This window comes from Aotus nancymaae, unplaced genomic scaffold (assembly GCF_030222135.1).
Source record: "Aotus nancymaae isolate 86718 unplaced genomic scaffold, 86718_ANA_hifiasm-v0.15.2.pri h1tg000018l, whole genome shotgun sequence".
NCBI lineage: Eukaryota > Metazoa > Chordata > Mammalia > Primates > Aotidae > Aotus > Aotus nancymaae.
This window is the reverse complement of record NW_026988430.1, coordinates 9,134,994-9,157,646: the sequence shown is the minus strand read 5'-3', so window position 1 is coordinate 9,157,646 and position 22,653 is coordinate 9,134,994. Positions and strand designations below refer to the sequence as shown.

Here is a 22,653-nt window from a genome sequence, read left to right as displayed (position 1 = left end):
CTGGTGATTCTTTTTATGTTTTGTTTTCCAGAGTTTAAAAAAAAAAAACAACCTTTTTTCGTTTTAGGTATTTAGCTTACAGCAATTGGGCAAAGTATGTTTTTATGAGCAAAACTGAAACATTTACCGGATTTCTCCAGAATCTGAAAATTATTTGTAAGTATTCTTTATCTATGGCAATATAGTTATTTGCATAAGTTCAATAAGAATCCGTTTTCTTTTGTAACAGGACACAATTGATATACTGGTTACTTTACTGAGGCTTTGACTGGAATGGCATGTTTTCAATATGACCAGACTACTTTGAGGAATTGAGGTTGACTTTACAGAGCCTACAAAAACTCCCCTGGAGGCCAGACATGGTGGCTCACTCCTGAAATCTCAGCACTTTGGGAGGCTGAGGTGGGTGGATCACTTGCGGTCAGGAGTTCAAGACCAGCCTGGCCAACATTGTGAAACCCCATCTCTACTAAAAATACAAAAGTTAGCCAGGTATGGTGGTGCATGCCCGTAGTTCCAGCTACTCAGGAGGCTGAAGGAGGAGAATCACCTGAACCTGGGAGGAGGAGGTTGCAGTGAACTGAGATCACGCCATTGCACTCCACCCTGGGTAACAAGAGCGATACTCTGTCTCAGGAAAAAAAAGAAAAAATGTCCCTTGGAAAGACTGACCTAATACCTAAAAGGAGGATGAGGCAAAATTAATATAGAGTTTATCTGGGCTGAAGTTGAGGACTGCAGCCCAGGACACACTTTCGGGTTGCCTTGGAGAGTGTTCTTGGAAACAAAGCAGAGGCTCAAGTTTTTTTTTTTTTTTAAATGGAGTCTCACTCTGTAGCCCAGGCTGGAGTGCAGTGGTGAGATCTCGGCTCACTGCAATCTCTGCCTCCTGGGTCCCAGTTCAAGCAATTCTCCTACCTCAGCGTCTCCTACCTCTACCTGGGATTACAGGCACCAGCCACCATGCCCAGCTAATTTTTGTATTTTTTAGTAGAGATGGGGTTTCACCATGTTGGCTAGTCTGGTCATGAACTCCTGACCTCGTGATCCCCCCGGAAGAGGCTGAAGTTTTTAAAGTAAAAAGGACAACTCAGAAGAGGGAGTGATTACAAAAGTTGTTTATCTGGAATTCTTGTTAGTGTACAGAAATAACATTAGATAGTGATTGGAAATACTGTTGAATATAGGTTATATGGCATGTTAGGACAATGTGGTGGCAGTTAGTCCAGAGTGTGCACAGCAAGTAGCTTCAGAGTAATTATTTAGCTCAAAGTGGGGTGAAATGTGACTACTGTTACTGGTTTTTTTTTGGTTTTTTTTTTGAGACAAGGTCTCACTCTGTCACCCAGACTGGAGTGCAGTTGTGCAATCTTGACTCACTGTAACTTCCACCTCCTGGGCTCAAGCGATCCTCCCACCCCAATAGCTGGGACTATAGGCCTGTGCCACCATGCCCAGGTAATTTTTAGTGTTTCGTTTTGTTTTGTTTTGTTTTGTTTTGTAGAGAGGGGGTCTTGCCATGTTGCCCGGGTTGGTCTCAAACTCCTAGACTCAAGTGGATCCACCAGCCTTGGCCTCCCAAAGTGCTCAGATTACAGGTGTGAGCCATCGTGCCTGACCACATTTTAAATGCCTCTCTGGCCCTGATATTTTAAAGGGGCTCACATTACTCAAGCAAAAAGGCCTTTTCTTTTCTTTCTCATTTGTCTACATTGTTCCCTTACAAGGTTCCTGACTTTGCAGTAAGTAAACAGTGCCACTTTCTGACAGGCCCAAGAACCTCAAGATATTTGAGAGACCTCAAGAAGAGAGGATTTCATCCAATTTGTACAGGTATTATAAGTACAGCCTGATGGCAAATTCTTAGCTTACCTTCTTAGCCTCAAGAAGCTTTTAAAAGTCTAATCCAGCCGGGCACGGTGGCTCACGCCTATAATCCCAGCACTTCGGGAGGCTGAGGCAGGTGGACAATGAGGTCAATAGATCGAGACCATCCTGACCAACATGGTGAAACCCCATCTCTACTAAAAACACAAAAAGTTAGCTGGGCATGGTGGCACATACCTGTAGTCCCAGCTACTTGGGAGGCTGAGACAAGAGGATTGCTTGAACCCGGGAGGTGGAGGTTGCAATGAGCTGAGATCGCACTGCTGCACTCCAGCCTGGCAATGGCGTCAGACTGTCTCAAAAAAAAACAAACCAAAACAAAAAGTCTAATCCAAAATTCTCTATGAAAAGTTCCAAAAGAGGCAATTTGAAAAGAGCCTATATGGCCAATCACTACTCTTACTATACTTCATGCAAATAATCAGGCCAAGTATAATAAGACAAAAATTTATTTTACAAATAAATTGGTTCTACTAGGATTTGTCTTTGGTACAAAAGGGGGACTAGAGACAGAAAAATTATGTTTCAGAAGAAAACCATAGTACACCTGCTCTTATTATTATTGGGCTGAATCCTGAAAATTTCCTGGCTACAAGTCTCCAAACTAATGTTTTTCCATTTTTTTCCCATTTTTCTGACTTGGACTCACTAGAAATTAAAACTGCTTTTCTTGAAGCCCTGCAAACTGAAGCTAGACAGCTTGATATAAATTTTGGCATAAATCACCAGAGCAATTTAATGTAAATAGCCTTCATGCCTGCTGGTGTATGGGCTACTCAGAAAGGTTACTTGAACATCTGATTTGAACTACAGTCCAGAAAAATCTGTCAGATTGCCACCACAGGCTGGCACAGTGGCTCAAATGTGTAATCTCAGCACTTTGGGAGGCTGACGTGGGTGGATCATCACCTGAGGTCAGGAGTTTAAGACCAGCCCTGACAACATGGTGAAACCCCCATCTCTATTAAAAATACAAAAATTAGCCAGGCATGGTGGTGCATACCTGTAATCCCAGCTACTCAAGAGGCTGAGGCAGAAGAACTGCTTGAACCTAGGAGGTAGAGGTTGCAGTGAATTGAGATCTCACCACTGTACTCCAGAACTAGCCCATCTGCAATGTCACCTCCTGAAACTGTTTTTTCGGGTTTTGTTTGTTTGTTTTTTGAGATGGAGCCTCACTCTGTTGCCCAGGCTGGAGTGCAATGGCGTGATCTCAGCCCCCTTCAAACTCCGTCTCCTAGGTTCAAGCAATTCTCCTACCTCAGCCTCCTGAATAGCTGGGATTACAGGTGCCCGCTATCACACCCAGCTAATTTTTTATATTTTTAGTAGAGAAGGGGTTTCACTATGTTGGCCAGGCTGGTCTCAAACTCCTAACTTCATGACCCGCCCGCCTCAGCCTCCCAAAGTGCTGGGATTACAGGCGAGAGCCACCATGCCTGGCCGTGCCTATTTCTTATCTAACAACCACTAATTCAGTTCTCTCCAAAGCTATCAGCTTGCCTTTTTTTCTTTTCTTGAGACACTGTCTTGCTCTGTCACCCAGGCTGGAGCGCAGTGACACGATCTTGGCTCATTGCAACCTCCACTTCCTGGGCTCAAGCAATCCTCCCACCTCAGCTTCCCAAGTAGCTGGACTACAGGCGCACACACCACCACGCTTGGCTAATTTTTGTATTTTTTGTAGAGACAGGGTTTCACCATATTTCCCAGGCTGGGCTCAAACTCCTGAGCTCAGGAAATTCACCTGCCTCCACCTCCTAAAGTGCTGGGATTACAGGCATGAGCCATTGCACCTGGCTTCAACTTGCCTTTCCATATGTCAAACTTTGTAAAGGTAAAAGTCTCAAAGTGGGGACTGAAGAAAATAAAAATATTTCACCCCAAAATATGCTTCCTTGATATAGTTTAAAAAAGCTATTCAGAAGAGCTGGAAATAAAAAAATAACTAAAAAGCTGTCTTTTGTGGGGGAGATTTGCATCTGTAGAGTAATCTGCACTGATGAAGCCAGGCTGTCTCTGAGGCCTTCCCTCATCCAGATCTGGGAAAGATTAACTGAGAGTCTGACATCTTTAAAGTCTAAAAGAAACATTCATCATCTATTCTCTCTGAGGGCTGCTACATATGAGGCTTCATCTGCATAACAAGCCCTCTTCGATAACCAGACCTCCGCTTCTTCCCCTCCATAACCTGTGTTGCCACCATAACCTAATCTACCACTGTAACCTGATTTCGGCCGTGCTCTGAGCCCCCATTCTTATTCTATAACCTCAAGATAAGTAAGCTTCTGAATCCTATTGAGGGGTTGGGATGATCACTGCGATTTTCCTTTTGGGCACATTAGTAAATTTCCATGTTATTTCTCATATTAATCTGCCTTTTGTGAGTTGGTTTTTCAGCAAACATTCAGAGGGTGAAAGGGAAGTTTTCCCTAGGCCCCTACAGTCATTTGAGTTTTTTTTATGTCCCCCATACCATGACAGCTAATCTTACCAGTGCATAAGACCCGGCATTTGTAGGTATGCCATGGAACTAGCTGTGAACAAGCATTATTATCCGACACCTATGTTGTACTTGGGAGGTGCAAACTCCTAAGCCCTGCTGTCTCACCAGACTTTGATCAAATAGATGATCATGGCTGTACAGTGTTGATTTAGCTGGATATTTGTCCTTGCTCAAATCTCATGTTAAATTGTGATACCCAATGCTGGAGGTGGGTCCTGGTGGAAGGTGTTTGGATCTTGGGGCTGTATCCCTCATGGCATGGTGCTGTCTTCCCAACAGTGAGTTCTCACGAGATCTGGTCATTTAAAAGTGTGTGGTGCCTCCCCTCACCCCCCTCCACTGCCCGCACACACCCTCTCCTGCCTCACTTGCTCCTGCTTTTGCCATGTGATGTGCCTGTTTCCCTTCACCTTCTACTATGATTGAAAGCTCTATGAGGCTTTACCAGAAAGCAGGCAGATGCCAGTACCATGCTTGCTATAAAGCCCGCAGAACCATGAGCCAATTAAACCTCTTTTCTTTATAAATGACCCATTCTCAGGTATTTCTTTATAGCAATGCAAGAACAGCCCAACACACGTGGTAATAAAAGAAGACACTGGGCTCCAGTGTGATTTCTCTGACTTTTCTGCTAAAAATTCAGCTTTGACCTGTTAAATAAAACTGATAGGATACAGTTAGTCTGGAGTGAGCTTCTGCACTAGGCTCAACAGACCAAACCAAAACAGAGTTCCTCATGCCGAAGTTCCATGCCACCGCGCCAAAACTAAATTGTTTATCTGAACTTCCAAGGAATCAGGACACAGAAGGATAACAGCCAAATCCCCAAACAGACCAGCTTTAGCCAGCATGATTGGACGTCCCCTCTGCTTTAACCTTTGCAGATGCTCCCGATACACCCATCCTAAATTAAAAATATTACAAATTAAGTCATTTTAAGTTGGGACCATCATACAAGGAAGGTCACCTTGAAATCATTCATCTGTTTTTCGGGCTCTGTTTCTGCTCTCTGCAGCCCTTTCCTGCCTATGAAGCCAAACCGCCTCTGTTCAGCTCATCAGAACACTCATTCTATTTTACGAGAATGAGGTATTGCCCAATTCTTGAGTCACAAATAAAAGCCAATTAAGATCTTTAAACTTGTTGTGCTTTTGGCTTTTGACAGATCATATTTGCTAGTGGGTCACATACAGGATGCAAACAGCCAACTTCCTATGCTGTGGTGGCTGCTTATGAAATTGTGGGAGCTTATTTTGCCTAGAATTAAATCAGCACAATCTGAGTTAACGAATAGGTTACATTTACTAGGGCTTGGTTCAGGACTTAAAACAAATGGACATAGTGATAGTAAATGTCTATTTAGTGTCAGTCACACAACAGGGAAGATTTTGAAAAATAGGAGATTCTTGACTTTGACAGGAAGTAAATTATCTCATAGAAAATTAAGGGCTGAGGCCAGGCATGGTGGCTCACACCTGTAACCCTAGCACTTTGGGAGACCAAGGTGGGAGAATTACTTGAGCCCATTTCAAAGCTACAGTGAGTCGTGTTCATGCCAATGCACTCCTGCCTGGGCAACAGAGCGAGAAGTCCACGTCTTAAAAAAAAAAAAAAAAGGAAAAGAAAATTAAGAGCTGAGCGTTTAGAGGCATTACTTTGTAGCACTCACAAGGGCAAAACAATGCCATTTCTAAAGGAAATAATTTTGCTGAAGAGCTACAAAGACCACTGATCAAATATGACAGACCCAAACTTAGAAGTCTCACTTTTTCTTTTTTTTTTTTTTGAGACAGAGTCTTGCTCTGTTGCCCAGGCTGCAGTGCAATAGTATGATCTCAGCTCACTGCAACCTCCACCCCCTGGGTTCAAGCAATTCTCCTGCCTCAGCCTCCCAAGTAACTGGGACCACAGGACCACCATGCCCAGCTAATTTTTGTACTTTTGGTAGAGATGGGGTTTTACTATGTTGCCCAGGCTGGTCTTGAACTCCTGGACTGAAGCGATCCGCCTGCCCCAGCCTTCCAAAGTGCTGGAATTACAGGTGTGGCCTGCCATGCCCAGCCAGAAGTCCCACTTTTAACACAAGTAACTTCTATTTACTTTCAAAACTATGCATCACAAAGGAAATGGACAAATGGAGTAAGAGAGGGGCTAAAAAAAATCTGACTGTACTATGGTGATTAGCTAACAAAATAATATTGTATCATGGTTCCCATTTGCTTGATTAGTAATGTTGTGTCATCAACAAAACCATCCCCCAGTGAAAAGGGATCTCAAAGACACTCCACTCCGCTATGCCTGCTGAACAGGTGACATCATCCAAACATGTTGATGTGCAGGTGGTCAGCAGGATTGTTTAAGGCCTCTCCCCAGGTACCTACAGAAGGTTCTCTTCCACCAGCTTCGCCAGGGACCTCACAGCAGTTGGATTCTGTAGAAATAAGGCCTGTGGGAGGTAAGAGATTTTTGTCACGTTATGTTTTGTAGGATGTCCACATAGCCCATAGTCTATTGTGGTTCAGGAATGATGCAAATCATGCTATCATACTCCCTGTTACCCTCAGTCCTCTGGACAAATAGAGCAGATACATTGGACTCTAAAACCTCATTCAGAAATCTGCTGGCCTAAAATGGCCTCATGCTTTACTGCTAGCCTTGTTAAAAATGAGAGCAAGCCTGCAAGCAAGCACAATATCGCTCCCTTTGAAATTATGTTCAGCAGGCCTAGGAATTGGGTCTGAGGCCATGTCCTGGGCCCAATTTAACTGAATCCTCTCATAATCACGTTCTATACTTAAAAGGGTTTCTCTCTTCCCTGGAGACAAAATCAGGAGGCTCTGTCAGAAGAAATCTGCCACCCCCATCAACGATGAGGTGATTTCGTGTACATAAAAGTGTTGCAGAGCAAAGATAGCTGTCACTACCCTGAGAGGGACCCTTTCACATGTTCTGATATGATTATCAAGGTGAAAGAAAAATCCAGCCGGATTCATGCTTTCAACTGGACTTGGGTTCCCACGAGGTCTTGAAACTAAAATCTTCTAGAATAACTATATTGCTACTGAATTCAACTGAAAAGAACTATTTTCAATGAACTTATTACTATTATCATAAACAGCCCCACTGGCCTATTTACAGCAGTGATGATTTCAATTACTTTAAGATTCATAATTTACTAGAAACAAACATGTTATTTGTAACACTACTTTTCTTACACTCCCAGTGATGGCCCCCACAGTTATTTATTTCCCATTCGCTCTATATTGTGTTTTCAGGATAGACATGGCCCAAATTTATAAGACCAACAATCTGATTGTTGTCAGAGTGAAGGTGGGACCATCTTTGTGAAATATTTTTGGTAACATTAACGTAACTAATATGCATCACAATACTCAAGCCCTAAATTTGATGTGAAATGTCTGAGGCTAGTAATTTGCATAGCCAGAATTGCATCCCCTAGGCTCTCCCATTATGAAATCTGATTATTAAGGGGCTTATTTGAGGCCATACAAGAACAAAAAGAAACATTAAATACAGTCCTTGGGGCCAAGGTGGCTCATGCCTGTAATCTCAGCACTTTGGGAGGCCATGGCGGGCGAATTATGAGGTCAGGAGATCGAGACCATCCTGGTCATAGTGAAACCCCATTTCTACTAAAATACAAAAAATTAGCCCGGCGTGGTGGCATACGGTCTTAGCCCCAGTCACTCAGGGGGCTAAGGCAGGGGAATCGCTTGAACCCCGGAGATGGAGGTTGCAGTGAGCTGAGATCGTACCACTGCACTCCAGCCTGACGACAGAGCAAGACTCCATCTCAAAAAAAATAATAATAGTACAGTCCCTGGAGAAACAGAAGTAGACAAATGTAGCTAATGCTTGTTGATGTTGATACCTTAATAACAAACTTAATGCTTTGAGACAATTACAAAAATATGTAATACAATTGCAATGGAAACAGCCAAAAATTCAGAATTGGACTGTTGAGAAATAATTTAATGCCCAAACAAAAATTCACCACAAGAATCTCAGAGGGACTCGGCAATAAAGCAGCTCAGCAATTAGCTAGAGAAAAGCTCTGAGATTTCATCACTCGTTCAGCATGACATGCTGGTATAATAAGATAACTATTGATTGGACTGATGTGGAAAATGGCCTATGGGTGGGTTTGTCCTCAAGACTTAGCACAATAAGAGCCACAGACATGGCCGGGCGTGGTGGCTCACGCCTGTAATCCCAGCACTTTGGGAGGCCGAGGTGGGCAGATCACTTGAGATCAGGCAGATCACCAGCCTGGCCGACATAGTGAAACCCCATCTCTACTAAAAGTACAAAAATCAGCCGGGCGTAGTGGAGGGTGCCTGTAGTCCCAGCTACTCAGAAGGCGGAGGCAGGAGAATTGCCTGAACCCAAGAGGCGGAAGTTGCAGTGAGCCGAGATCACACCACTGCACTCCAGCCTGGGCAACAGAGCAAGATTCCGTCTCAAAAAAAAAGCACCATGGAACATGAAACACTGGAAATTGGAAATTGTATCTGTACCCCTCCAAAGGTGCCTCGTAAGAAGGCTTTGATACCAGATAATGGCCATGGGTATCTTTATGTTTTGCAGCTGGGAAATATTACTGAGGATGACAGAACAACTGACAAAGGGCCTAAATTGTTATGTAAGTGTGAGGTTATTTGATGGGAATGCAGGAGAAATGTATTGGGCCTTTCAAGAAAAACTCTTAACATTTTAGAAAGGTGCTGCAGGTAAGTCACTCCTGAGGCTTAGGTTGGGTAAACTGTAAGCAACTACAAAATGATACTCAAATAGTTGCACGAAAGGGCAAGTGATAAAGACAGACAGCACAGCAGTTTGTAACAGTAATGTGTGCCAAAGGAGAATTTTTGCACACTGCTAATCAAGTTTGCTTTAACCATTTGCCATTAATATGATGGGTTTAGAGGTTTTTCCCGAGTGCATATTCCACTGACTGTTAAATTCATCCCATTGAGACCCTGATCATTGCTTTTGTGTCCATTCAAAATTCATATGTTGAAATCCTAACTAACCCCAAGGTGATGGTATCAGGAGGTGGGGTCTTTGGGAGGTGATTAGGTCATAAAGACAGAGACCTCATGAATGGGATTAGTGCCCTTGTAGAGGACAGCCCAGAGTACCCCTCACCCCTTCCAGCATGTGAGGTTAAAGTGAGAAGACGGAAGTCTATGAGCAAGCAGGCCCTCACCAGGCATCAGATCTGCTGGAGCCTTGATCTTGGAGTTCCAGCCTCCAGACTATAAGAAATAAATTTTTGTTGTTTATAAGCCACCCAGTCTGTGATGTTTTGTTCTAACAGCTCGATCAGCTTTGCTGTTTTACTGTGGGCTCACTGAATATTTTAAAGGCTACAAACTCTCCAGAGAAAGGTAAAAAAAAAAAAAAAAAAAAAAGATCATTAGTAAACTGCAGTGTTGCTATACAATAATAACAAAGGTGGAGGGGAACTGTAAAGGTAAATAAAAATAAGAGTGCATTTGTCTTGTTTCCAAAAGGAAAAGAGACCCCTTCTCCCCCTCCCTTTTCTCAGAACATTTCCTTGAGAAAGCTTGTATTTGTAAAGACTTCCTCTGTTCCTTCAGATGCTTATGCAAGTCTTTTTAAAGTTTAAATAAATCTTTTACCAGAATTAAAACCCAAAACTGTTTTTCTGAAAAGCCTGGGAGCCCCCCTCTTAAGTGTAATGTCAAGGATGACAGTGCCCCATGTCGCTTGTCACCAAGGGTATGTCAAGGCGCCCAGTGCCCTGACAACCTGCTTTTCGTAGAGATTCAAGTTGCTTTATTTTCCTACAGAAAAAGGCACAGATGGCCACCCCAATCACCAGGTGAATTAGGTAAACTGTGAGTGTGTGTATAGCAAACGATGCTGTGGAGCTCTCTCACCTGAGTTCAAGTCCTCACACATGACAGCGTGTGTGTAATGGGTTGTAGCTGCTTGGCTACATAAACAGGGGAGATTTCTGACTGTCTTTATGATCACATTAGCTGATTACATATAATGCATCCATGTGTTTAGTGCTTATTCAATCACAGAAGTACTATTTTCTTTCTTTTCCACATTTGTGGAGAGAATATTATGGGTTGGCAGAAGATTTTATTTAAAATAATTTTTCTCCTCGATAGCACAAGGTCTGTCTTCCAAGTTGCCATAGGTGACAATTTTAGCAAATGTTCTGTTACAACATAAAATGCCTTTCCTTACTGCCCAGCCCCCAACTGGTGATACTTTACCTGTGTGTTACGGCATCACTCCATTTCAAGGAACACATTTCTGTGTGTGCTAGAGTAGGGTGGGCAATGGTGCACTAAGTCAACCTAGGGGTCACATCCCCTTCATGCAGTAAAAGTTTATTTCTTGTTGGTGGCGTGGTGTGATGAGAGCCAGTGGAATCGGGGGCTCCATCCTGCTCCAAGCAGTGTGGGGCCTTCGGGACGCGGGTTCCTCTTGTCTTGCAGTACTGCCATCTGCAACACGAGGGAGGCCTCAGAAACAGGAACCACACAGCAAGTCACCAAACCTCTAACCCAGTCTTGGAACATACCAATCTTGAACCCTCCACGGGTCATAGAAGGGAAACCAGGCAGATGTCAGTACGCTGCTGAGACCTCGGTCAATGAGTCACCTAGGCTCTTGTGAATTACAGAATCAATGTTGGAAGCCCAGAAATCCAAGTAATCAGGTTTGGGACCCAGAAGCCTGGCCGTCTTAGAGTCTGGAGAGGCTTGAGGGCTCCACTGAGCCAGGGATTTGTCATCAGAACTCTTGGGGTCAAGTCCTGGCCTACCTCTGGCTAGTTGTTTCCACTGAAACACATTATTTCTCTCAGCTTCAGTGTCCTCCTCTGTAAAAACATGTATTCTACATACTGCTTGAGATGATTTCAAGGCTTACGGGAGATGATGTTTGAGGAAATGCTTTGAAAGCTACAAGGCACAAGACAAACACTACTTAATATTACTCATCTTGTCTCCGCAGAGACATCCCTCACTGGGCCAGCCTCTTCCCATCTGTGCAAAGAGTGGGGAGAGGTAAACACTGACGTTTCTTCCAGTGCTGCTGGGTGGGATTCTAGCCATATAACACCCTCCCTCTGTGAGTCTCTGGACCCCCTCAGCCTGAGCCTCCAAAGTCTGGAAGGTTTCACAGCTCATGTGTCCACCAGATGACAGTGGAAGGGCTCAGAGAGATGCTTCCAGAAAGCCTTTCTCCACAAACACTACACAGACTTAGGTCCCTGTTCCAACCATTGGCTCAGACCCCAAAAGAGAGAGTCACTGTCATCTGTCTTTACCCCACTCAACCCCGCCCTGGCTTTGGAATTTCTCTACATTCTGTATTTTGTCCCCAGCCTGTTAACTATAGCTTCACTGCTGAGCCATCTGTTCTAGACCATGTTCCTGCCTCTGCCCCCCACACACTGTTCCCTGGAGCTGGACCTGATCAGCCAGAAGAAGCATCTGAAAAGGAGCATCTCAATTTCAGCACAGTTGACCTTAACAAAATGACTTTGGGAAGTGCACCAGCTTGGGAACCAGGACTTCGGGGTTCCCCTGCTTCTGTCATTGGCAGCTGCACAGCCTTATCTGAGACTTTCCCTCTCTGGGTGTGCATCTATAAAATGCTAGGATTGGACGCAGTGACTGCTGTTGTGATTCTGAGATGGGGAGCTGGGGAGCGGGGCTGGGAGAAGAATCAGTCGAGTGAACTCCTGGCTGGCTGAGCCCTGCAGAAGTGGTCCTGGGCTCCTCCTTCCTTCAAGGATTGGCCAAGTTCTCTCTGCTTATGCCTCCATTCTGTCCTCTTGCTGGGACAGATGCTTGTTGACTGCCTGTTGACAGGATCATGGGAAGCAGTTTCTCAGAGAAGAGACAAGAGGAGCAAAACCCCAAGTCCTAGTGGAGCAGCCTACAAAGGTGGCCATATGCACTTGGCTTTGGCCTGGGCCCTCTTGCAGCCACTGAATGGGGACCCCTGACATTGACTTCCTCAGATCTCTTGACTTCCAGTCTCCCTCTTCCCATCTGTGCATTCCAGCAATGGATCTCACTGGTTCACCTGCTCCCACCCTGAAGTCCTCTGAGGGTTAAATTCTGTTTCAATAATATACTGGGAAGCTGACATTCACATACACACATTTTATTTTTCATAAAATAAAGGATAATGTACCCACCCATACCCTGTAAGTTTCATAGCCTAGAAGTCAGTTTCATAGCCTAGAAGTCTTCCTAGTAGTCAGATTTTCTGTCTCCCAGAGGGAGAACTCCCGCATCCCAAGATCCGGGGGGCCTGGTGTTTAAGGAGCTGCATCTTCTTACAAGCCCAGGGGAGAAAGCATGTATTTAAGGATAGAAGTTGTTCATTTGTTTTCCTTTGTGGGACTTTGATAGAATCCAGTATAAAGGCTAACTGGCTTAGCTCAGAATGCAAGAAAAGGTATTATTCTTTGGCATTTGGGCATTTCACAGAGGACATGGGCACTCCCCCATCTGAACAGGCTTGATAAAGGGCACAGACTCAAGAGAGGCCTTCGTGGAGGCCCAGCATAGGGTGGTTCAGGATGCACAGACAAGTTCCCTGGGGCTGTGGGCCAGAAGGTGGGGAAGCCACCTTAGTCCTGCTGGAGCAAATTTGGGAAAAGTCATGGGAGAAAGTTTCTCTGCTCTGGGGTCTGGGCCACTGCCTACTATGTCCCATCTCTCTGGTTCTGCCCTGTGTTCCCTCCTTCCTGTCATCCCCAGCCCCCAATCGGTGCTCCCACTCCTGAACATCATGGCCAATCATCCTGGGGTTTCTCCCATCTGTGAAAGAACAGGTCTCTCAACCACCCAGAGGCAGACTTCCAGGATGCCACCTGCTTAACTTTCCTACAATCTAGGGTCATTGGAGAAATAAGCCAGGTGGGGAGAGTGGAGCCTCACTTGTGGCGAGAGACCCCAGGATTTAGCCTATCTGAGATAAGGGCAGATCAGCAACCATCTGCAACCAGAAGCAGGACAGGTGTTCTATCCACTGCCTCCAGATGCTGCCTCCCAGGTTCCTGGAGCCACCTTGAGTCCCAGCTCAGCCCACCACCTGGACACTGGGCATTCAACCAGGGCAGTGCAGTACATGGGGGCTCCTTGGAATTCCTGGCATCACCCTTGCCCAACCTGTCCCTTTTTTCATCCCCACCTCACATCTCTCCTGTCCTTCAACATCTCCTGGAGCCATTACTCTTCCTGGAGAAGGGGTTCTCGGTCCCCTTCCAGCACCCTCTCATCCTCTTCTTTCTCCATGCAGCCCACAGTGGCAGCCAACCCAGCACCTACGCCACCCCCAACCACGGCAGCCCCTGTGGCCCCCACAGCAGCTCCAGCGGCCACCATCCCAGCCTCTGCAGCCAGTGCAGCTGCCGCCATGCCAGCACCCACCACGCCACCTGCTAGGCCCATGAGCCCAGCCCCCACAGCACCCCCCACAGCAGCCAGGTGCCCACAGAAGCGCATCGTGTAGGAGTCCATGAAGGCCTTGGCTGTGGCCTGCAGCTCGGCTTCCAGTGCCTCCAAGGTCTGATCTCTCCCCTTGCAGAGTAAAGCCACACCATGGCGGGCCAAGATGGCGTCTTTCTGGGTGGAGAGGAGGTTCCGCATGGTGTCTGGCAGGACCCGCAGCGCAGAGAATATGCGCTTGGTAGCTATGTCCTGTGACAGGGAGGGAAAGGAAGGTGCCTTGACCGGGAGCCCGAGGCATCCTCTCTCTGGCCTGTACCCTGCCCAGCCCGCACCTGCCTCCTGCACAGGTCCTGGGGCTCACCTGCTGCCTCACGTACTCCTCAAACTCCCTCTTGGCAGCTTCCACCTTCCTCAGGTCATGCAGCTGAGCAGCCATCTGTCCACGGGAAAACCCAGGCTGCCTCTTCCTTCCTCCTCAGCCAGGGGCGCCGCTCGTTTCCTCATCTCCACTCCCAGGGCACATGGACCCCCACCCCAGAGGCCTCAGCACATCCCCCACCTCCCTTCCTCCCTGTCTCCCCCACCTCCCCCACCTCCCCCGTCTCCCTGCCTCCCTGCCTCCCTGCCAGAATGCTGGATCCCCCAAGGGTTCATACCTCATCCGGAGAGGTGAAGCCAGGCCCTGTCCTCCCCATCCAGCCCGAGAGGTTCTGCAGAGATACCATCGCTGGGGTCAGGGAGAGCAGGGGCCCAGCCGAGTCGTCTGGGTCTCCAGGGAGTTTTCACACCTTGATCTCCTGAGCTAGCTGCTGCCCTGTGAGCAGGCGTCTGTCCCCCCTGGCCACGGTGCGCCCCTCGTTCCAGTACCCCTGGCAGCGGCTCTTAGCATGCTGCGGGGCTGCGCTCAGCACATCTGAGACGTAGGCCCCCAGAAGGTGGCGGAAGTCATCATCTGTGTCTGAGGGAGAGATTTGCACGCTGAGAGACTGAGGGCGGGCTTTGGGAGGAGAAGGGGTGTCAGAGGCCAGGTGGGTGCTTCGAGGGGCTCGGTCGGTCGCCAGAGGAGGGGAGGTGGGAGCAGGGCAAGGGAGGTCCAGCTCTCGGGGACACTCACCACCAGGGCTTGTGTGGCCTTGGTTCACCCACTGCCTCCCTGGGGCAGGCAAAAGGCAGCAGCGGGCTCGCTTCCCTTGCAGCAGCTCCTGCACTTTGGGGTATCTGCCAGACAATCTCTGCGAGGCAGTGCGAGGAGTGCTCTGAGCTAGGAGGTCCAGCGTCCCATTCTTGGCTCCCTGCCAGGACCCCTCCCAGTCTTCCCCACCTTCTGCCCTGTCCATGGTCCCTCCACTCCCTCCCCTTGCACCACTCACCTGGAAGATGTCGCCTATGTGCCCCTGCCCTGCCTTGTTGGGGTGGGATGAGTCACGAACTAAGAGGTCCAGATGCTGGAAGAGAAAGGGTCCTGACACCAGTAACTGGGGGTGGTGGGGCCTGGGGTTGATGAATCCAGAGATGGGTGTCTCACCTGGATTGGCACCATCCCATAATGCTTGCCCATCACCTCGGCCACGTGGACAAACATCTGAGTGGGGCACAGAAAGCGTCAGGGCTGGGCCACTTCGAGGACTATGGTGTACCCCAAATGTCTCCCCACCTCCATGTGCCTGCTGTAGAAGCCAAGCTTCCCACTTTGCAGCCTGGGGTTCTCCTGCCTCTCCCCAAACCAGGCATTTCATGCTTTACCCTCCACTCTCCCCCTTCAACCCTGTTCAAGTGTCATAAACCCTAGACCAGACCAGGGGGCACCTAGTTCCTTCTGGTCCAGGCCCTGGTCTTGTGGGCAGGGCAGGGGTGGGGGATGCCCCCAACATCAGAGGTCTCTGTACCTCCAGATAGTCCAGGTCTGTATCCTTCAGCTCCTGGGAGGTGCTGAGGATCTGGAATGTAAGAGGAATTACAGAGGCCAGGTGACTTCACTGGGGAAGGCCCTGGTGAGTGGGGAGCTCGCAGGCAGCCTGTGAGCCAGTATGGGGGCCTCGAAAGCTTCAGGGCTGGGCTGGCCTCGAGGCCAGAGGCAGGCCTGGAGGGTTCTGCAATCCATTAGGCCTTTAGCTACCCCAGGGACCATCAACCCACCTTTAGGAATAACCCACATTCCCACTTTCACCGAGTAGGATCACCTTCCCCCTTCTGGGGCAGCTCCAGAACCTATGAGGACCCCAGACACCAAAGCCTGTGAGATGCTCTGGCCTTGAGGAAGCTGGGCTGGAGAAGGGTGTGTGGGGTGGGGATGCCAACATCAGTGCCCCCCATCACCTGGTAGGAGCTCAGCATCGTGGTGAGAGCACAGAGCTTGATCCTGGTTTCCCGGCTCAGTTCAGGGCTCATGGCATCCCCTGTGTCCACCAGGAACACCGCCACCTATGCAGCAGGGAGGGGAAGAAGCACGAGGCCAGGACTACCTTTTTCTGCCACATTCTTTCCAACCGTGCCCTGTCCCACCCGCATCTTCCATCCTTACCCCAGAGATGCCCTTCTTGATTCCCCTTCCCATCCCTGACCTCCTTCTGCCACTTTCCCCTCACCTTCTTTCCTTCTTTCCCCAGCAAGAAGGGGTGGCTCCACATCCATATGCCCCTGGCAAGGCCATTGGCACCCCACCTGCAGCCCTGCAGGGATGCCTCTCTTCCTCTAGGCCAGCTGCCCTCACCAGACTCCTGCAGGGGAGAGAAGGGAGAGCATCAGTTGGTCGGTTCCTTGTCCCCACAGACCAGAATACCAGACCCAGTTTCCCCCAGGCAGGGACCCCCATCCTTTCCCCACTCCCCGTTCCTCCCCTGCCCCGCCCTCACCAGGCCCGGCAAGCCCTGAAGCAAGTGGTTGAGGAGGAAGGACTTCCCTGAGTGTTGCTCCCCCAGGACAGCGAGGAGGCAGACCGGGGTGTCCCTGGCCAGGGGGTGCTTCAGGCAGCGGTTGATGGCCCCCATCCTAAGGATGAGGCCCCCAGAGGCATTGACACGAACCAGCAGCAGCGGCTCCGCCCTCACAGGACAGGTCTCCTGGGCCAGGAGAAGAAAGGGGCCCCTGAGCATCCAGGACCAGCCCCTGACCCTGGAGTGTGTCCAACCTGGAGCTCTGGGTCCTGTCCTGATGTTCTAGAATAGGGCCAAAGCCACCCCCTCCTCTTGGGTCTGACTGATGAGGCCCAGTCCCCAGACCTGCAGCGCAGGGGGCAAAGGCCGCTGCGGCAGGAGCTTCATCTTCTCGCCCAGGCTCCGGAGGCCCCTCTTCTGCTTGCATATCTTCCGGCACTCAGGGCAGCAGGGCGGCTCGCAGCCCGGGACACGGTGTGTGCTGAAGCACCGTGTGCAGAAGTCGTGGCCACAGTCCAGCGAGATGGGCTCACGCAACCTCTCCAGGCAGATGGAGCAGGTGGGGAGCTCCCGGGGCACCATGGGCCGGGGCCCCAGGCCCAGTTCCAACTTGGGGAAAGGCGTATGGGACCTGTGGGGCAAAACAGGCCATTGAAAAGCAGGATGTCTATTGCGGCCAGGGGGTGCCAGCCAGGGTTGTGGTGGAAGACTGATGGCTTGGGGGTGGAGGTCCCTTTGTGCCACCCCAATTTCCCTCAGTGCCTCCATGGACAGGCAGAGCTGCTCCCAGAGAGGCCAAGCTCTGCCCATGCCTCACTGACATGCATCCTAGAACAGTGGTGGGCAGCAGAGCAGTGGTGAGAGAGTCCGAGAGGGAAAGTTTGGGTGGAAGGGACTCCACCACATCCCAGCCATGCAAATGTGAGCAAGTTCTTCCCCTCTCTGGGCCCCAATTTCCTAACTGTCCCAGCAGAGAGGACAGCAGCACCCCTCATGAGGTCGTTGGGGTGACCATCCAAGAGGAGGCGTGTGCAGCTCCCTGCATGGTGCCTGGTGTAAATGCTTGGGAAGAGCCTCTCCCAGCCTTCTGCAGCGGGGCTCCCTCCAGGAGGTGCTGATTTCAGCCGGGCCCCCAGGGATGATTCCCTCCACAATCCCATGCTGCAGGGACAGTGAGGAGAAGGTAGCAGCCTGTGCTGCAGTTGGGCAGATGGCTCTGGATCTTAGAAGATTCCTTCCGCTCTCTGCTCTGAGCTGGCATCTGCCTCCCTGCAGCACCCACCTGCTTCTTCCTGTCCCTCCCTCCACAGCCTGGCAGATCCAGCCTCAGGCGGACAGCCCTCCCAGTTGGGCTGCCGGTTCTGTGTTCTGGGACCGGCCATTTCAACTGACCTACCTGGCCCCACTGCACCCATCCCAGCCTGGCAGGCCCCACTACTTACCAACTGTTGCCGGTGTTTCCCATGAAGCTCTGTTTTCTCTCCTTGGAGAGAAAAAAAAAAATAAGATTTAGAACAGAATCCAGACTTCTATCTTCATGCTGGGTTTCCAGGGACCCCTCATCCTCCCCCTAGCCGGCCCATCCCCCACCCAAAGGGGGGCCCTTCCCACCCCACTCTCCTTCCTGATCTTAGGACTGAAGACTTGCCCGTTTGCCAAGCCGGTGACAAAAGGAAGTGACTGATAAGGCGGGCCTCGGCATGGGAGGCTGGGATGGGGAGAGGGTCCGGATGCAGACGGGGAGGCCCCGAGACCTTCAACCAGAGGTAAGGATGCCTTTTCTCCCGGAAAGGCTAGCGGGCTGCAGCAGGCAGAAAGTGAGGTCGGGGGATGGTCTCCCTGAGGAGCTGACTCCCGGTCAGAGCTGGAAAAGAAATGTGACAGTCGGGAAAGAGGAGGCTGCTGCTGGACTCACCCCAGGGGGAGGAGACAGGGCTGCGGGTAGCAGAGCTCCGAGGAGGGAGGGATGGAGCCCGACTCAGAATCCCTGGCAGAGGCTGGGATGCAGGCAAGCCTGCCGAGGTGGTGAGTCGCCATGGAGACAGAAGGGAAAGATAAGGACAGGGAGGGGGAGGGGGACAGAGAGGGAGAAGGCGTGCAGTACACCCCCAAACATGGAGGCGCCCTCCAGCGGAACCACAGGCCAGCACTACCTCTACTGGGCCAGCTGAGGTCTCCCCAGGGCCACAGGGAAGGGTGGGCAAAGAGAAGAGGTATGGGAAACAGGAGCGGGTACAACCACAGCTGACCCAGAGACAGGGAGGCTATTCATCCATTCATTCAATAAACAGTTACTGAGTACCCACTATGTACAGAGCCCCCGAATACCACCCTACTTCACATGGCCCTGCACATCCCCTACCCTCCTCAGGGTGATGTCATTGATGCCCAACCCAGCTGCAGCCTTCTTCAGCACCCATGGGCCCTGCACGTCCTCTGGTGTATTTCCCTCCCAATGGCTTTTACCCTGCCTCAAACATGAGCAGGGTGAAATCTATCAAAACTATGAGCCACCTCTGGACCTTGTAATGGCTTCTTGACTGGGCTCCTTGCCTCCCTTCCACTCCCTAGTGCACAGCCAGCATAGGCTCCCCCAGCACAGATGACCTCACACTGCTCAAATACATTCTGTAGCTCTCTATTACCATCAGATGAAAATCCAAACTCTCGGGCCTGGGGTCTGGGCTGAACCTTCCTTCCAGCCTTCTCTCTCACCCCACTCTTCCCTGCCTCCGCCCCTGGGCTCAGCATTCCCTCTGCCTGCTGTGCTGCTCCTTCTCATCCCTCCTGGGACACTCTCCCAGGCCCAGCACAGGTGCTGCGGCCTCCCTAGAGCCTCCTTGCCTCACCCCTCCCAACTGGGACATCTGAAGTGTGATAGGCTTGGTGCAGCCCAGGCTTCAGAGCCAGGCAGATCTGGGTTCAATTCCCAGCTGGGGGGCTCTGGGACTCCACTGCATCTCTCTGTACTCTGAGGAGCCACCATGACCTACATAAAGCCACTAGTCCAGGCAGGGGAGTCATTCGTACATCCTAGGAGCTAGGATGCAGAAGGGTTGGGGTGAGGTGGGATTCACAACCTAGAGAAGTTCAGCGGAGACCACCTCCAGCAGGTGGAGACACTGCTGAAGCTGGGGCTGCATCTTGTTCATTTTGGGGTCTGGAGGGCCTGAGATTGTAGGGCTGAATCAATCAGATTCAGAGAAGCAATGCCATAGACTGTGCCTTCTCCTGCCCCAGGGGGGACAACCCCTGTGTGTGGCAGCAAAGCCTCACACTCAGGGGATGAGGAAGCAAGCCTGAGCCGTGCCACAGCTCTGCCTTCAGGGTAAAAGGGAGGATTTTCTCAGGCCCCGTAGCCTTTCATCCTCACAGGAGAGTGAGCGTGGGCGCTGGACTCAGATTCAAGCTCTAAACCTGCCTCTGTCCCAGCGTGAAATGCTGGTGAGTCACTGCCCTCTCTGAGCTTCCATTTGCTCATCACCAAGCAAAGATGTGAGGAAGCAGATGGGACAATCAGTCTTCACTTAGCAATACTTACTGAGCACCAGGCACTGTGTCTCACACTGGGGTACAGCTGGAAACAAGAGAGACAAAGCCCCATCCTCCCCAAGATCCCAACCAGACAAAGAAAAGTCATTGCTATGATCTGGGTGAGAACCCAGATGTGGGGAGGGTGAGGAGGGGTGTCAGGCTGTCCTGATAAACAAGGAGGTAGGGAAAGGCTGCCCAGGCAGGGCAAACCACATGTACAGGGCCCACAGGGGAGGGGACACAGGACCCATTCTGGGGAATGAAGGAGGTCCAGCTGGCCTGGCAGGAATATTCGATGCTAAGATAGGTGTGCTGAGGTGAAGGGCAGAGCAGACCTGGCTCATGCAGGCCCTCAGGGGCCAAAGGAAGGGATGGGGACTTCATCAGTCAGTGTCCCAGCAGGGATCCCACAGGGCAAATGTGTATGGTAGAAGCCTCACTCTTAGGGCTGGCTATATAATTTTTTTTTTTTTTTTTTGAGACAGGGTCTTACTCTGTCACTCAGGCTGGAGTGCAGTGGTGCAATCTCAGCTCACTGCAGCCTCTGCCTTCTGGGTTCAATCGATTCTCCAGACTCAGCATTTCCAGTAGCTGGGACCACAGGTGCACACCACCACACCTGGATACATTTTGTATTGTTTTGTTTTGTTTTGTTTTGAGACAGAGTTTCACTCTTGTTGCCCAGGCTGGAGTGCAATGGTGCGATCTAGGCTCACCACAACCTCCGCCTCCCAGATTCAAGCAATTCTTCTGCCTCAGACTCCCATGTAGCTGGAATTACAGGCATGCACCACCACATCCGGCTAATTTTGTATTTTTAGTAGAGACGGGGTTTCTCCATGTTGGTCAGGCTGGTCTTGAACTCCTGACCTCAGCTGATCTGCCCGCCTCAGCTTCCCAAAGTGCTGGGATTACAGGCATGAGCCACTGCGTCCGGCCACTTTTTGTATTTTTTTGTAGAGACAGGGTTTCATCATGTTGCCCAGGCTGCTCTTAAACTCCTGAGCTCAAAGCGATCCACCTACCTCAGCCTCTCAAAGTCCTGGGATTACAGGCGTAAGCCACGGTGCCTGGCCAGGCTAGCTGTACAATTTGTGGGTTTGGAGAAAAATGTAGCTGCGAAGCCCCCAGGGGCAAGAAAGTCCATTGTCTCTTCTCACAGCACAATGCCTCCATCCATGGCCAACAGGTGGCCCCTCCAGATTGCCACAGTGTTTTAGGACATGCTCAATACCTGGATTGGGGGTTGGGGAGAAGCCTATGCTGAGTTTCAGCCCAGGGAGGGGAGAGCCACCACTTTGTTGCACCCTAAGATGCCAGGGACCAATCCAGCAGTCCCCAGTCCTCCTTGAGCCCACATTCAGGCCTCCAGATGGAGGGGAACAGCCATGGTGGGGCAGAGGTGGGGGCGCTGGGAGCCTGGGAGTGGGCAGCCAAGAGCCTGTGCTGGGTAGGCAGTGGGACATGGGACGCACACTAACTAGATTCCAAATTCTCAGTGAAGGTGCCATTTTCCCATCAGACTTCACTCACAAAGCACAAATTCAATGCTAAAATTATTGTTTCAAGATGGCAGCCAGAGTACTGAAGCCCAAGCACAGGGCCCTTCTGAGCTCTGGCCTTGAGTGGCTGCACTGGATGCACACCTGTGAAGCTGGCCCCAGTCACTCTGGCTGCTGTGTGGACAACAGAGTAGAGGGGCAAGCAGGGAGGCCGGGGGGGCTGTTGGGGAAGTCGAGGCTAGAAACGGAATAGAGATCCACTTGGGATCATACCCGGGCACCTGAAAGCGGGCGCTCCCCAAGGCATGGTGCAGGCCGACCAGGCAGATAGGAGATGTGCTCCTGGATAAAGGCTGGGCCCTGCCCCTTTGCAGCCAGAGGCCTCTTATGCGATCTAGGGCTCTAAGGGCAACCCCTAGCCCAGGGAGGCCAGCTGTGGTGGTCCTGGGCCCATGTCTATGGGCAGCCCCACTTTATCCATTATGCTCCATGAGTCTCTGAGTCTACTGTCTATGAGAATGTTTGAAACCTAATGGAAAAATGAGGGTCTCCAAACCACAAAAAAAATTTCAAAACCAAAAGTAACACCCACTTAGTTTAATGTCCCAGTACCCCTCGCATGATGTTAGCTGGTAAACCCAGCTCAAGTTATCATCTGTAAAGTCGGATTCAAATCACAAGTGCACTGATTCAACAAATGTTTACTGAGCACTACTAAGTACTGAGCACAGTGCTAGCTTCTGAGAAGTCAGGGTGACCAAAACAGAGAAAGTAATGGCAGTAAAGTGTTGAGACACTGGCCAAGCATGGTGGCTCACACCTGTAATCTCAGCACTTTGGGAGGCCGAGGTGGGTGGATTACTTGAGCTCAGCCT

At 50.1% G+C, this 22,653-nt stretch overlaps 2 protein-coding genes across 9 annotated transcripts in view; both read right to left on the bottom strand.

Moving 5' to 3' along the window:
• Nucleotides 1–6,516: 6,516 nt before the first annotated feature.
• Nucleotides 6,517–18,472, bottom strand: RNF112 (ring finger protein 112). 5 transcript variants are annotated; one of them, XR_010343319.1, is made up of 16 exons: nucleotides 18,391–18,472; nucleotides 18,185–18,225; nucleotides 17,088–17,373; nucleotides 16,722–16,928; nucleotides 16,455–16,586; nucleotides 16,186–16,290; nucleotides 15,756–15,806; nucleotides 15,395–15,451; nucleotides 15,240–15,314; nucleotides 14,984–15,101; nucleotides 14,658–14,827; nucleotides 14,526–14,579; nucleotides 14,231–14,305; nucleotides 13,890–14,118; nucleotides 10,669–10,902; nucleotides 6,517–6,839 (listed from the first exon to the last, which is right to left on the bottom strand). XR_010343319.1 is itself a non-coding variant. In XM_012472109.2 (15 exons), the coding sequence occupies exons 1-15, from the start codon at nucleotides 18,442–18,444 to the stop codon at nucleotides 10,760–10,762; spliced, it is 1,797 nt and encodes a 598-aa protein (XP_012327532.1). In that variant the 5' UTR covers nucleotides 18,445–18,472; the 3' UTR covers nucleotides 10,264–10,759. The 5 variants fall into 5 exon arrangements, 4 of the variants coding, with proteins under 4 accessions (XP_012327533.1, XP_012327532.1, XP_012327530.1 ...); XM_012472109.2 differs by lacking the exon at nucleotides 6,517–6,839 and having other exon boundaries at nucleotides 10,264–10,902; XM_012472110.2 differs by lacking the exons at nucleotides 6,517–6,839; nucleotides 14,231–14,305 and having other exon boundaries at nucleotides 10,263–10,902.
• Nucleotides 18,473–18,521: 49 nt separating this feature from the next.
• The window catches only part of MAPK7 (mitogen-activated protein kinase 7), a 33,015-nt gene continuing 28,883 nt past the window's right edge, over nucleotides 18,522–22,653 (bottom strand). For all 4 annotated transcript variants that reach the window (XM_012472092.2, XM_064378255.1, XM_064378254.1 and 1 more), the window contains one exon: nucleotides 18,522–18,606. The gene's annotated coding sequence lies outside the window, so the exon portion shown is untranslated. The remainder of the gene's footprint in view (nucleotides 18,607–22,653) is intronic.